Source organism: Lactuca saligna, chromosome 3 (assembly GCF_052625555.1).
Source record: "Lactuca saligna cultivar CGN05327 chromosome 3, ASM5262555v1, whole genome shotgun sequence".
Lineage (NCBI taxonomy): Eukaryota > Viridiplantae > Streptophyta > Magnoliopsida > Asterales > Asteraceae > Lactuca > Lactuca saligna.
Window position 1 is genome coordinate 1,178,479 of NC_136419.1, and position 15,133 is coordinate 1,193,611.

Genomic DNA, 15,133 nt, shown 5'->3' on the forward strand with positions numbered 1-15,133 from the left:
ACGAGTTTTTTGGTTTTGTGGTCCTTTTGGACTGGTTTGTTTGTGAGAATGGTCCCTATACTTAACACCAGTTAAATTCCATCCGTTAACCCCCTCATGTGCCTTGCACGTGAGGGTATTTCTGTCCTTTTACTTATAGGGACCAACACTTCCTTCTACCTTTTATCCCTCATTTACAATCCCAAACACCCGTCAACTCCCCACCTCCCTCCTTCTTCCTTCTGCTCCATTAAACCTGCAAAAAAAAAGTCGTTATCGAAAGAACCTAATCGAAGCAAAAGGAGACAAGGTCATACTTTAAAGTCGAAATGGTGTACGTAATGTGGCAGATCAGACCAAAAAATGAAGTTGTCGACGTATCATCCTTATATGGTAAGTTGCTCTGTTTTCTTAAACATTCCTATTTTTCATTTTACCCTTGATTTATACTAAAATCCGCCAAATTTTGACTTTGTTATCATGTACAATTTTGACTTGTAGCGGGTGCACCCACATGGTTTAGTATTAAGCTTCATCATGGTGGGAAGTTTACTAAGTTACCTGACATAAAGTATACTGGAGGTGAAGTGCGTTATGTTGATTATGTGGACATAGATGAGTTTTCTGTACATGAACTTGATGCCATAATGCTTGACCTAGGTTACCCAGACCCATGGATGATTGAATTGAGTGTTGAATCCCCAGTGATATACTACCATTTCAGGATACCCAATGGTGACTTTCAATTTGGTCTTAGAGCTTTAGGGAATGATCAGGATGTTATCAATCTTTCTAAATGTATTCAAAATAACAAGTTGATTGAAGTGTACACAGAACATGGGAAGACAAATCTACTCACATACTTCATGTCTCCAAATGCAAAGGGTAAAGTTGTCATTGAGGAATTACCAGAAAATGATGATCAAGGGGCTAAATATGAGGCTGAAGTTCATGTAGAATCTCCATTGAGAAATATGAACCATGTCAATGATGAACCAATTGGTGAGTACATGTCTTTGATTCTTTTTGGGAGTAAAACTGATGCATTCTCTCCAGAGTATAGAAGGGGTAGAGTTGGGAATTCAAAAAGAGAGGAAGGTTCTTGTAGCAAGAGGCTTAATTTAGAGGATATTGATGATTTAAAAGAGAAGGAAAACACTAATGAGGGTGTTAAGGAGGTTCATGAGGCTGCAACTGTTGTTGAAGGATGCTACAATCCATTTACTTCAAATATTGCTAATGTAGGGGATGAGATGATTGGGGTTCATGATAGTGACCATATTGATGGATGCTACAACACCCCACCCATTAATGATGATGAACAATATAATGAACTTTTTGACAACCTTATGGAAAATTTAAATGGAAGTGATGAGTATGTTGAAGAGTATGAAGGGGATGTTGAATCTGAAGAGAGTGATGAAGAGTATGAAAAGGATGTAGGTGATGATCATGATGGGAAACAATCAGAAAATGAAGATAAAGTGGATGACATAATGGATGAGGAGAACAATATAGAAGATGTTGATGTGGACATGGCAGACTTCTTTCTAAATGTTGAAAGTGATGTTGAAGGAGCATGTATTAATGATGGTCATGAACCTGAAGATATGGAAGTGATCAACAATGAGGAGTTCGAATCCTTGGATGAAGGATCAGACCAAGACAGAGAAAGAAGAGCTCTCATAAGAAATTTGGGAAAAGAAAAAAGGTGCAACCTTGGGTCAGTACATATACAGTCATTCTCAGTGGGGCAAAAGTTCAAAAGTAAAAAAGAATTAAAGGAGTTAATTGATGTGCACGCACTAGAAACAAGAAGGAATCTATTCTTTAAAAAAAATGACAGTCAAAGGCTTAGGGAACAGTGCAGAGGAGTTGTACCTGTCATCAATAAAGGTCAAGTGGGGACTAAACCTACCACTTCAAAAAGCAAGGGCAAAGAAGTAAAGACACAAAAAGAAACATGTGGTTGGTATATACATGCATCTAGGTCAAACCCCGAATCTGATTGGTTTATAAGGACCTTAAACCAAACTCATACATGCTTACAAACAAGAAAACTCCGAGCTTGTACTGCTTCTTTAATCTGCAAGAAAATCATAGATCAAGTTGAGGCAGATCCGAAGATTCCTTTGAGAGCCATACAAGATCAGTTTCAAAAGACCTACCAGGTGGGTATTTCAATGGATAAGGTGTTTAGGGCAAAAGATATGGCAAGAAAGCATGTAACTGGGGACTACACAAAACAGTTTGAGTTGTTGAGGGACTATGCTCTTGAACTTCAAGCTACAAACCCAGACACAACAGTCAAAATAGATGTGTGTCCTAATGGCAACCCTGCATCCCCAACAAGGCAGTTTAGAAGGATTTATGTATGCTTGGGTCCACTGAAAAAAGGTTTCAAAGCATGTCTTAGAGACTTAGTAGGTTTGGATGGTGCCTTCATGAAAGGCCCATTCCCTGGTCAGGTTCTTACAGCAGTTGGTCTAGATTCCAACAATGGAATTTATCCCTTAGCCTATGCAATTGTTGAGTCTGAAAACACAGCTAGCTGGAAGTGGTTTTTAGAAAACCTTGGGGATGACTTGGAGCTTGGGAGCAACTCAAACTATACTTTCATAAGTGACAGGCAAAAGGTAAATTAAAACTCATCAATTGATCATTTAGATTGTGTTTTTTTACCAAGAAATTAATTCTAATTATTGTATGTTGAGTCATGTAGGGATTACAAATTGCAGTTGATCAATTGTTTCCCAATGCTGAGCATAGGTATTGTATTAGACATATTCATGACAATATGAGAAAGAAGTGGGGGCAAACTGAGTACAGGGACCATTTATGGAGGTGTGCATCAGCAACCACCATTCCTGAGTTTGAACATTTGATGAAAGAGTTTAGTGAGTATGATAAGGAAGCATGTCAATGGTTGAAGCAAATTCCTCCTGTACATTGGGCAAGGAGTCATTTCTCAGGTAATTGTATATGTTTGCATATGGTAAAGATTATGTGTTTCAGTTATTTATCAGCATTAATTGTATGTTATTGTAATGTGCAGGAAGAGCTGTTTCTGATGTGTTGATTTCAAACATGTGTGAAGTGTTTAATAGGAAGATAGAGAAAGGCAGGGACAAACCTGTAATTTCATGTTTAGAGTTCATTAGGGAGTATCTAATGAAGAGGATATGCAATGTCATGAAGGCAATGAAGAAGGCTAAAGGTCCACTAACACCTACAGCAACAGACATCCTAGATGCAAGGAAAAAAAGTGCTTCACAATATATTGCTAGGTGGAATGGGGCAAACAAGTATCAAGTCACTGCAGCATTGCAAGATCAACATGTGGTGGATGTTAGGAACCAAACCTGTACTTGCAGAAAGTGGGAATTAATGGGAATACCTTGCAGGCATGCAATTGCAACTCTGAATGAAATGAGCAAAGACCCTGAGGCTGAGCTTGACATTTACAAGTGGGTACACAAGGTGTATTGGCTAGAGACATGGCAAAAAGCTTATTCGTTTAAGGTGGAACCAATTAAAGGGAGACCCATGTGGCCTAAAAGTAATTTTCCAACAAAGCTAATCCCTCCTCCACATCACACTCAGGTGGGAAGGCCTAAGAAAAAAAGAAGACAAAGTGAGGGTGAAAGGTTAAGCAAAAGGCAGAAGGCAAGTGCAGGTGATGGAGTCAATGAGATGCAAGGAGAAAATTCCCAAGGGCCAAGAAATGATGGAGTGCAGAAGCTATCAAGGAAACATGTTAGTGTTACTTGTAGCAAATGCAAGAATAAAGGACACAACTCTAGGACCTATAAAGGGCAAGGAGGGAATCAATCTAAGAAGTGATTGTGGTTATTTGTTGTGGTGCAATGACTATTTAGTTTCTTGTTGTTAAAAACTGTTTGTTTTTGAAAACTTTAGTTATGGTTTGATGATGTGGTTATGTATGGTGCACAGACACTTGTATGCTTAACTTGGTAATGGTTTTTGGTTCCACTCATGTGGTTAATGGAATGTTCATTTTGGTAAATTTATGACATGTATTTTGGTAATGTACTTTTGTTACATTTTGGTTCTATTTATGTGCTTATATCTGACAACTGATACACATTTTGAACACAACTGATACACATTTTGGAATTCATTACAAACATGATGAAGTCAAATTACAACAAAATTATACCATTTTTACCCTGCATCACTTGATCAACAAAAATCCCCACATTTGCCTAACCCTATCCCTTACATAGACCAAGTACTAAAGATAACAATCACAAACATAAACCAACTTGCACATAAATACATCTTCAGCTTGAAACCTTCATCCTTCAATGCATCACACCTTGCCTCCAACATGTTGTTCCTGCTCAAAAGTCCATTGCACTGTTCCTGTAACATGTTGATACTTCTTACCAGCCCATTACATCTTTCCTCCAATGTATTTATGTTTCGTAGAAGACCAGGTATGATGGTTTTACTCCTAGCACAAATAGGTGGGTCAACCCACCCGATAAACCCACAAACAGAATCCTTAGTAGGGCAAGCATAAAACCTCCTGCCGGGATTCAGTGGTGTCCAAGACGTTTTCACCAAAGCAAGCTTTCCACAAAAACAAACCACCATTGTTCGATTGCAAGTCAGGAAATGAGAAATGGAAGATAATAGTCGTTGGGGAAGAACAGTTAAGAACGTTGGGGAAGAAGATTTGTTGGGGAAGAAGCTGGGAAAAGAAAAGAAAACGATATATAAAGGATGTTTTATTTTTCCATATGCAAAAATGGTCCCTATAAGTAAAAGGACAGAAATACCCTCACGTGCAAGGCACATGAGGGGGTTAACGGATGGAATTTAACTGGTGTTAAGTATAGGGACCATTCTCACAAACAAACCAGTCCAAAAGGACCACAAAACCAAAAAACTCGTGGTTTGGACTTTTTTCCTGAAAAAATGCAAACCACAGGGACCATTTTTGCAATTAAGTCTTTATTTTATTTTATAGCAGTTACAAATTACAAATAGTATTTTTTGTTATCAATCATGGATTTCAACGTGTTTAAACCTAATATATATATATATATATATATATATAAAAAGTGGGCCAAAAATATTATTACCTAGCTATATAACGGAAACTATATGTCCTATAAAGTGGGCCAAAAACAAAGTGTAGGTGTGGCACCACCATCAATGGTTGCAAACGTATTGATTAGAGTATCTATGTGTCCCTGTGACATTAATGTTTGCCTAAATTTAGTTAAATAATAGCATTAGTGTGGACGGGTATGCATATGGAATTTTTTGATGACTTTCAATTTGATCCTAAAAAACTGTTCTGATATTCTTTATTTGAGGAAAAGAATGAATCTCTAATAGGGATAATGATTTAAAGGATAATATATATTTTTTAATTTGTACATATTTGGTCATTAAGTTTATTTTTTGTTCACATTTATCTCTTCAACTTGTTAAACTGTACACATTCAGTCCTTATGATTAGTTATTTCAGGTTAATCGGTAAAAATATCTTAATAGGGTAATATATTTCTGATTTTATAAACATTTAGTCCTTAATATTTATGTACACATTTAATCCTTAATTTTTTTTGTTGCAAAATAATTTATTTTGTTTTTGTACTCATTCAATACTTATGAATGTTTTCTTTAAGTTTTTCTCACAACATCTTACATGGAACAATCATTAAAGATGTGTTTTAGCCTTTTGATGTTTATATCCATCGCGATCTCAACTACTTTGTTGCTTAGTTAATGTGTTTTGAACGTCATAATTTTTTCATATTATCTCGGATTTTAACGATTTGTTATATCTATGCGTTTGTATTTTAGTCTACTACAACTTTTGCTTAGATTACTACCGTTAAAAAGTAATATATATATATATATATATATATATATATATATATATATATATATATATATATATATATATATATTAATTACAATCTTTATATCCATACGTTTTTAACTAATGCATGTATGGATGTTTTTTTTTTATAAAATCGTAACTAAAACATATTATATTTTAATAGGAGTAATCTTAACGAAAGTTATAGCAGACTTAAAAAACGAACAAGTAGATATAAAGATTGTTAAAATCATATATCGTATGAAGAAGTTACGACGTTCGGAATACAAAACCTAAGCCAAACCACAAGACATATGCAACCAAGCAGTCGAGGCCGTGATGGACATAAGGATCAACAACCTCAAACACCTCATCAATGAGGAACGGTCGCAGGATTTGGTAGTAGGTATTGTCGGTAAGTAGAAAAAATATAAAAAAAAATATCGCAAAATTTACAATGTACAGAAAAAGCAGGGGTTGTCGGTGCAACTGCGGGGACCCAAAGAGAACCGTCATTGTTATCAGTGATAGTCTCATGTTAGATATCGTGAGAAAAACCCTAAATAAATCATTCATAAGTATTGAATTTGTACAAAAACAAAAAATAACTTATTTTGAAATATATATCTATCTATCTATATATATATATATATATATATATATATATATATATATATATATATATATATATATATTAAGGACTAAATGTGTACAAAATGAAAAATATATTACCCTAATAAATCATTTTTCTCGGCTAACCTGGAGTAACCGGTCATAAAAACTGGATGTGTACAGTTTAACAAGTTAAAGGGGTAAATATGGACGAAAAAAAACTCAATGATCAAATGTGTACAAATCTAAAAATATATTACCCTTTTAAATCATTATCCCTCTCTAATATCCATAACCATTATTTTTAGAAAATTAAAGACGATACCATACAAAAGTTCATATTACATTATCCGGAAGAGCTTATGAGACATTTTTTTAATAGAATACAAAATTTGAGAAAATGTTGAAATGCAATCCATGATTCGAGTAACTAATACCATTATATGAGCTACCTAAATAACATTATAATTGCAATTTATTTGCATGTATATATTTTCATAAAAACTTATAAATGTATCCACAAGATTTGTAAAATTATATATTGTTAAACACATTAAACAGCATGCATTTATAACAAAATATTATGTTGTGTAATGTCAAGAATCCATGATATTATAATCTATAAACATGTTTAAAATATCATTTTGTACCACATGCATTACCGGTTGAATTGTTTTTACCATGTTGGATGTATAAGATCATAAATGGAGAATTACGGGCCACAAGGGATTGGCCCACATTGCCAATTTTGTAATTAACAAATAAATACTTACGTTTATTTTATGTTTTTTAGGCATTGTCTATGATTTTTTTTATAATCCCATTTTTAACCTGCAAATCTACTCTACTCCTAAGCTAACAACACATATTCCACTTATATCCACGATGAGACTTGAACCCTCGACCTTAAAAAAAAAGGCACCATCTGATACCGCTCGGCTACAAACCCTTTGGTATCCCATTAACTATATAATCAATAAAGTATTATCGTTTTTCTTAAATGTCATTCGTCACTTCCACTTATATCTCGTGCCAACTCTGAATTAGCCATAATAATTTCGGTTATATATTTTTTTTCTAATACTTGTTCAAGTGTTTTGTTGAATCGTTTGCTTTTGATTTGTTGATAAATTTATCGTTTTTATGTGTGATGATGAGATCATCAATCAATGGACTTCAAACAAATGAAGACTCATAAAATGTAATATAATATTTATGTACAATTTTAAATATTAAGCAATTTTTTGAAAACACTATTTGAATTTCAACTATGTTGATTCCCGTATTCAAATTTCTTGATCCAATACTATAGAGACGCTAGAAAATAACACCAGCTGTGAGATTTCGAAAACCCTATACAATCTAACAAAAAATATACCTTAAAACTAGAAAATCTAAAATTTTAAACAAAACAATTGTTGCTTAAATATACTCAATTTTTTTATAGCATTGTGCATTTACTTTTACAACATTGTATTTTTGTTCTTAAATTTTATATTAAGCCATTGAACTTAGATAACTATACTTAATTATAGCATTATATTTTCAATTTATCAAATTACAATGATGTTATAGGAAAAGTAGAAGTAAATGTAATAAACAGTTCAACAAAAGTACATTAGTGTTTATTACTAAGCCTAAGAAAAAAATAAAGAAATCTAGGTATCTTGATTATTCATAGAAAAAACAAGAAATTATCATAACTTTAGTTAGTCGTTCAAATCAAGAAGATCGTTAAACATGATTGTTCATAAAAAATCAACAAAAGTAATATTTTTCACTTATACAACCAAGAATCAAGAAGTCATTAATCTTGACTTAATAAAACAAGAATCAAGAATCTCACAAAATATGATGATTCTTAGTCGTTCATCTATATTTGAATCCAAACTTTAAAGTTACAATCATAGTTGATGTTTTAGCACTTGTTGCTTCAATGCTTCTGAACTCGAGCAAATAAGAATCAGAAAGAATAAAAGAAAAAAATTGACTCACTTCTTATAAATCAAGAACTTACTATAAATACAAATAAAAAATGAAACAAAAAGGAGAAAACAAAAATTAATTTGTTTGTGCCTTCAAAAAACAAAAACCGATTTCCTTGTAATATTATTCATTTTGAATTTCGAAACTGATTTAAGTGTCCATTCCGAAAGCAAAAAAAAAAAAAAACAAAACAAAAAAAAAAACAAAAAAACAAAAAAACAAACAAAATAACAAAATAACAAAAAACAAACTAGAAAAAATTAAAAAATAGAAACTCCTTGTAGGATTGTAAGAAGAACTACTGTAAGATAATAAGAACTCAAAACTGGTTTTCGAGAAAACTGTATGATTGTTGTTTCTGATTTTCATGAATAAAGAATGAAGAAGTAAGATTGTAAGAACTCAGAGCTCCTGATTTGCCTTCGAAATCGTCTGATTTTAACCAAACAATGAGACCGTTGTTGTCAATGATTGGAGACAGTTCACTTGCCATCATTAATCTTTTCCACAAGTATAAGCTTAATCAGCAAATAAAATAATTGAAGCATTTTTTCTTTCCCCAAGTTTCAAATCTCCCGCTTAGTGCTTGTGTGACGTGTCACTTTGATAACTGAGTAAAACAGGTTAACCTAGTTTTATTTGGGCATGGAACTTAACATATGCTAATATATATGCCAAAAATATTTTGGGCCTTATGATTTAGTAGGTCATGATCATGGGCACACCTTGAACTCCCCATTGGTCAGCCCTGCTAGAAAAAATGTGCAATTGCAAAGGAATATAAAGAATTGGGTTTTTGAGGCAATTAAATCAACCAGCTTTAATCCTAGGATATCTATACACAAGCCAAGTAAAAGACATCAAAACTATACTATCGAAAATTCATCTAAATTCAGCAATGATAACTTTATATGTGAAATCTCGCCATAACTGATGTAACATGTAACGTACCATAAACGATGACATAGAATTTTCATTTTGGATTAATAAATGATTAATGCATATCATTTCCATAAAACCAAGGTAGTCAAGATAGAGCAAAAACATCATTAAACCATAGTAAATCATAGAATGCAGAAGCATGAGGTGTGTGCTCTGCAATCATACTGAGCTCTTCCATTTTTTAAAAACGAAGCACTTGAAACGTAAACTGAAAACCGTAAGCATAAAGCTTAGTGAGTTCTTCAACATACCACATATCTTACATAACTTATCACATAACGGTCCCCGCCGACACTCGCATAACGAGCCCCGTCCACTGAGATATGGGCCCCGCCCACACTCATATAACGGACTCCGCCCACTGAGATATGGGCCCCTCCCATACTCGCATAATGGGCCCTACCCACTAAACATATAACCATATAATCATATAACATTCAAACACATGCGAAAATCACAAAAAGAGTAGCATACTGCACAATCATCAGACCCCACCCATATACGAATCATATATGCATAACCTGATACTAGCATAAAGAATAACCATCAGGCCCTGTTCAGTAAGCATACAAACACATACACATGCAAGAGTCACGCAAAACATCTAGCACTCTAAATAGCAAACCATGGGACGACGTTAGTGCCTTCGACCCGCTAAACATAATGAGGAAACTCACATCGCACTGCCGGATCTCATTGAAAAAACATCTGGCTGTTGGCTCGCAAAAATCCCGCGCTATTAATCACAAGTTATATAACCATCAAGAATCAGATCTGACCCACACTAGGTGTCTAAACTAGGGTAAAAGGCCATTTTACCCTCTTTATAACTTGGCCCTAAATCCAAGGCCCAAATCAATAATCCAAAAGGCCCAAACTTGGCTTAAAACATCCCAACGTCAACCCTGATCAAACTTCTGGTCAAAATCAAAGTCAACAGTCCATGTTAACCAAACACGCCATGTTGACTTGCAAACACGCCATGTTTCACCATGATCCCAATAATCAGGAAAACTCCAGCTAACACACCATGTTGTCTTACAAACACACCATGTTTGCATGAGTTTCCACAGCTTAACACATTAAGTTGTTTTCTCTAATACCAAGAGCTCCAAAGCTCATATCTACTCCATAATGTGGTCCAGAAGGATAAAGTTTCCAAGTTTATCCATTAGGACTACCCAAAAGGCTCAAAACACAATCCATAAAGCTTAATAATGCAAGGGCTTAACCAATAAGCACTTAATCCATAAAGACGTAGCCCCGAAACATAGATCTGACTTCATTGAGCTGGAAAACCACTTAAAGTTGCCAACTTTACGTTCATGCATGTCTAAATGAAGCTCTTTAATCTTAAAAATGACTTAACAAGGGACTTCACGCATGCATGCAACCAATTATCTCATAAAGCTTGAATCTTTATGCTCAAGGAGTCCAATACAACCTAGATCTAGAATAACAAGCCCTTAAACGAATTCACTCTCTCAATAACCCAAAAAGGGACCAAAAACACAACAAAGAACAATATGAAGAGATCTACACATCTATAAATCAAGGTTCAAACCTTATACCTTAGAAAGATTGCACAAAAGAAGATGATTATGGATGCAAAAGCTTTCCACCAAGCAAGACAACTTCAAGATCTCCTCTTCCTTCCCAAAGATCAAAAATGAGCACCAATAACTTCTTAATAGCTCAAGAACACCACTGAGAGACTTAAAGATCGATTTTAGGGTGTTAGTGGCAATAAGGATGGTAAGGAAACCATCCATGAGGACTTAAGGCCTTTAAATAGGGTGCAACACCCTAAAAATTAGGGTTTTCTCCACCAGCCGCCAACACCCCGTGTAATGGAATAAACATGTCATGTTGGCCTTAATGAAAGTCGCTTTCTTCAAATCTATACATGCCGTGTTGGTTCCTCCAACACGCCGTGTCAAACCATCAAAAGGGGATTTATTCCAAACAATTATTCCTTGAGATTTCGAGTGTTACAACTCTCCTTCACTTAAATTAGATTCCATCCTCGAAATCATTCCTTACCATCCCGGGCATGCCAGACAGTCGGAAGAACACAACCACAACCCCGAGCATAAAGCGGCCTTCCGAGGGCTACTGAGCCCAACCTTAGAAGAACTCTTCAAATCCGATGATGAAGGAATCCTTAATCCCTTGCAGAAAACCATTTCTACTTTACTTGAAACCCAAAATCTGAAGTCTCGAATTGGTCTGACTCCCTGACAGACCGCCCATACTGAATCATTACCATACTGAAACCTTATTGAATTCAAGACCAACAAAACGCTTCTAATCCTTGAATATCTTGATGCTTCAATTATGAACAAAATCACTGGTCGTTCACTGTTGTAGAACACTTATACTTGACATAAGGCTCAGTTAATCCTTCGAGTAGAAGACTCATCCCTACAACGGTTAGACTCATACGAGAGCTGCGCAATAGGGTCAAATTATTTACTCTGAGATTATTTAATCCAAACTGTAAGTGACCTACACATCCTCCGAATGACAAATGACACCACACATGAGTCCTAATTCACTAACACCGCCTTGACTTATCTTGATGCCCCTTAGTTGCTTCCCAAAAGCAGTCGAGACCTCCCTAGTCCCAACTTGTCCACCACTAACTAAAACAATCGATTCCTGCCCGATTTTTGGTCAAAATACACACACAGTCAACCAACACGACTTCCGAATGAAAGCCTCATCTGGAAATGATTTCACAAGACACACACAGCCAGACAAACCTGACGTCACTAAATACAATGCTAAAAGTGAATGCTACAAGACCAACTATAGTCTTATGTCACAATCGGCCTCCATCGACCTACCACTTCCTGATTCTATGCATGTCATGGTCTTCCCACGGCCTTAAGAACTGACCCACCCTGGTCTAATCCTGTAACATCCCAAAAATACAGGCCAAAAATTTCATCATAATTATGTTATTACATAAAACCATCAGTATAAAAAATTGTAATAATAATGTCTCATGTCAAAACCCAAGTGTCAGTAATCCAAACATAGCATCATAAAACCATATCAGAGCGAAATCCCCAAGGATCTCATGTGCGAAAAACATAGTGTGATGCGTTGCGATCGAGCCGGTTCGTTTCCTTTGAAAACGAAGTACCTGAAACCAAAACTGAAAACCATAAGCACAAAGCTTAGTGAGTTCCCCCAAAATACCACACACATATAACTATCCATTCGAGGCTAAAACTTAACGAGACCTTCCGATCAATGTGTCTCAGTGGGACCTTCCGGTCCCACAACTCCGATAGACCTTCCGGCCCTACTCTGTTGACCTTTCGGTCCATACTCTTATGACATCTGGTCCATACTCTGATGACCTTCTGGTCCAAACCCTGCAAGCTCATAGCATATACATATAACATAGATAAGAACATATATCACATAAACAAAATGCATAATACCATGTAGACAAATGCATAATATCACATAGACAAAATGCATAATATCGCATAAACAAATTGCATAATATCACATAACTCATGTAAGCCCATAAGACCTTCCGGTCCTGACTCTGTAGACCTTCCGGTCCTACTCTGTTGACCTTCCGGTCCAAACCCTGTCGACCTTCCGGTCCGAACCAGGAAAACTCATAACATCGCATATCACATATCATGTATAAGCATACCAAGATAATTATCATAAATACAATTATCTCCTAATTACTCCTATCGGTGGGCCGACATTGTGGCCTTAGACCTACCCCTACTGGAAGGTAACTCACATCATACTACTGAAGACCCATAGACACAATCCCACACTACTGAAGTCCCGCAGGCTGAACCCTAGTTGTCGGTTGACAGATTCTCGAACTGTCAGTACCAAAATAACACCCAATTAATAATTTGGTTCCACTACATAACCATAAGTACATACACTGGTTAATTACTACATTACCCGTTTGCTTGGCTTTATTCAAGCCCAAGGCATAAACCATAGGCCCAAAGTCAAACTAGGAATCAAGGCCCAACATATGACCCAATTTTCCAAATTGGGCCCAACCTTTAAAAGGTCTTACCCTAAGGCCCAACCATTAATTCCAATCCAAATAATTGGCATTTCAATGGCCCAATGTCTCATAATCATCTAGGCCCAACTATGGCCCATCTATGGCCTAACTTTCCAAATCAGGCCCGACCCCTCATATGGGCCTTACCCAAAAGTCCATTAATTAATCTAGTCCATTTGTTTGATCATGGATGGCCCATTTAATAGCCTAATCATCAAAGCCTAATAAAAAGGCCCAACTCAAGGCCCAAGTGAAATTAGGGTTTCTCATAAAATAATGATTAGGGTTAAGTGTCCTACTTAACTCATTAAGAACTTAATCCACTAAGAACTTAATCCATTAAGTCCAATATTAACTTAGGTTGATTAGATTCATTAAATAATTCTTGTGTGTCCCGATTAATTCCCTAATTTAGGGTTTTATTGGCATTAGGGTTTTCCAACCCAAATACTAGCCCATTTATCAAATTGTTGGGCTTTTAGATCAATTAGGGCTTTATTTAGCCTATTAGACCCACTAGAATATTATTAAACCATTAGGGTTTTATTGGGTCAATTAGGATCCATTAGGGCTTACAAAGCCCATTAGGGTTTCAAGCACCCTAAACGAGTCAACACAACGAGGCAAAGCACATCGCCACTCAACATGGTAGCCGGTGGCGGCTGCCACCACCTCACGGTGGTGGTTTTCAGTTTTCTTTTCATTATCCAACTTGTAGGTTTTCGGTTTTCTTTTCATTATCCAACTTGTAATCACACTTTACAATGCTAAATCTCAAATAAATACACACACCTACAAACACACACATACACAAGATGGTGCATGGTGGCGGTTCTTAGGTTTTCCAGCCAAACAAAGCTTTTCCAGCCAAACAAACTACACACACCACAACAAAAAAAACACCCACACGCTTTCTTGATGCAGACGGATCTAGCCACCCTCCTGGAGGCGGTTGGCGACGATAGAATCAAAAAACGGCGGCAGCAACAAGGGAAGGCGGCAGAGGTGGCGGCTAGGGTTTGGCAGCGTCCTTCCTTGGTCTTGACATATTCCTCCCGACAACCCACTTAGCACATCGTTGGGAGCAAAGTGCTTCAATGCGATGGCCGGTGGCCCACGACAGCGATGAAATCGACGCAAAGAAACTGGTGGTCGCTTGGAGCAAATATCCCGTGATTCAGAACGACAACAGCAACGAAATACCCAACCAGAAGCGGAGAAAGAGGTGGCGATTACAGGACGTGCTCGACTGGTCTCCCCACGACCACAACTTCGACTCAAAACTCGCCTCCGCCGGACATGAGAGTCGCGACAGAATAACAGAGGAGAGAGAGCAACCCAACCACGAAATCATTCTCGATCTCTTCAACTGAGTCAAGTTGGAGTAGTGACTTTCGTCCTTGTCGGCAGCTAGATAGTACGATGGTTTCTTGGTGGTTTCCGGCTTCCACAGAGGTGGTGCGGCGCCGGCCATAGAGGAGGGGGAAAAGTGATGGCTGCTCATTTGTTTAGGGTTAGGGTTTCGCATGACATATATACCCGGTTCCTCAAACTTTATTCCTTAATGGCACTATCGGCCCCTCATCTCCAAATTCATTTCAAACATAGTGCTTAATTTATCATTTCAACCCTGCCTTTTGAAATTCTTTTTAAATCAAACCCGAAACTTACCCTTTAACCTCTGACTCCATAAA

General features: G+C 36.4%; 1 protein-coding gene across 1 annotated transcript; it reads left to right on the forward strand.

Moving 5' to 3' along the window:
- Positions 1-239: 239 nt before the first annotated feature.
- On the forward strand, positions 240-3,822 carry LOC145033731 (uncharacterized). Its single transcript, XM_078982287.1, has 4 exons — positions 240-372; positions 481-2,615; positions 2,702-2,951; positions 3,035-3,822. Exons 1-4 carry the CDS (start codon positions 309-311, stop codon positions 3,820-3,822), a joined length of 3,237 nt encoding a protein of 1,078 aa, XP_078838413.1. The 5' UTR covers positions 240-308.
- The last annotated feature ends 11,311 nt before the right edge of the window (positions 3,823-15,133 follow it).

Bases quoted from the DNA above. Each gene is read 5' to 3' on its own strand.
- LOC145033731 (XM_078982287.1), top strand. From the start codon at position 309: ATGGTGTACGTAATGTGGCAGATCAGACCAAAAAATGAAGTTGTCGAC. The intron at 373-480 runs GTAAGTTGCTCT...TTTGACTTGTAG, and splicing joins CGACGTATCATCCTTATATG to CGGGTGCACCCACATGGTTT. The intron at 2,952-3,034 runs GTAATTGTATAT...TGTAATGTGCAG, and splicing joins GGCAAGGAGTCATTTCTCAG to GAAGAGCTGTTTCTGATGTG.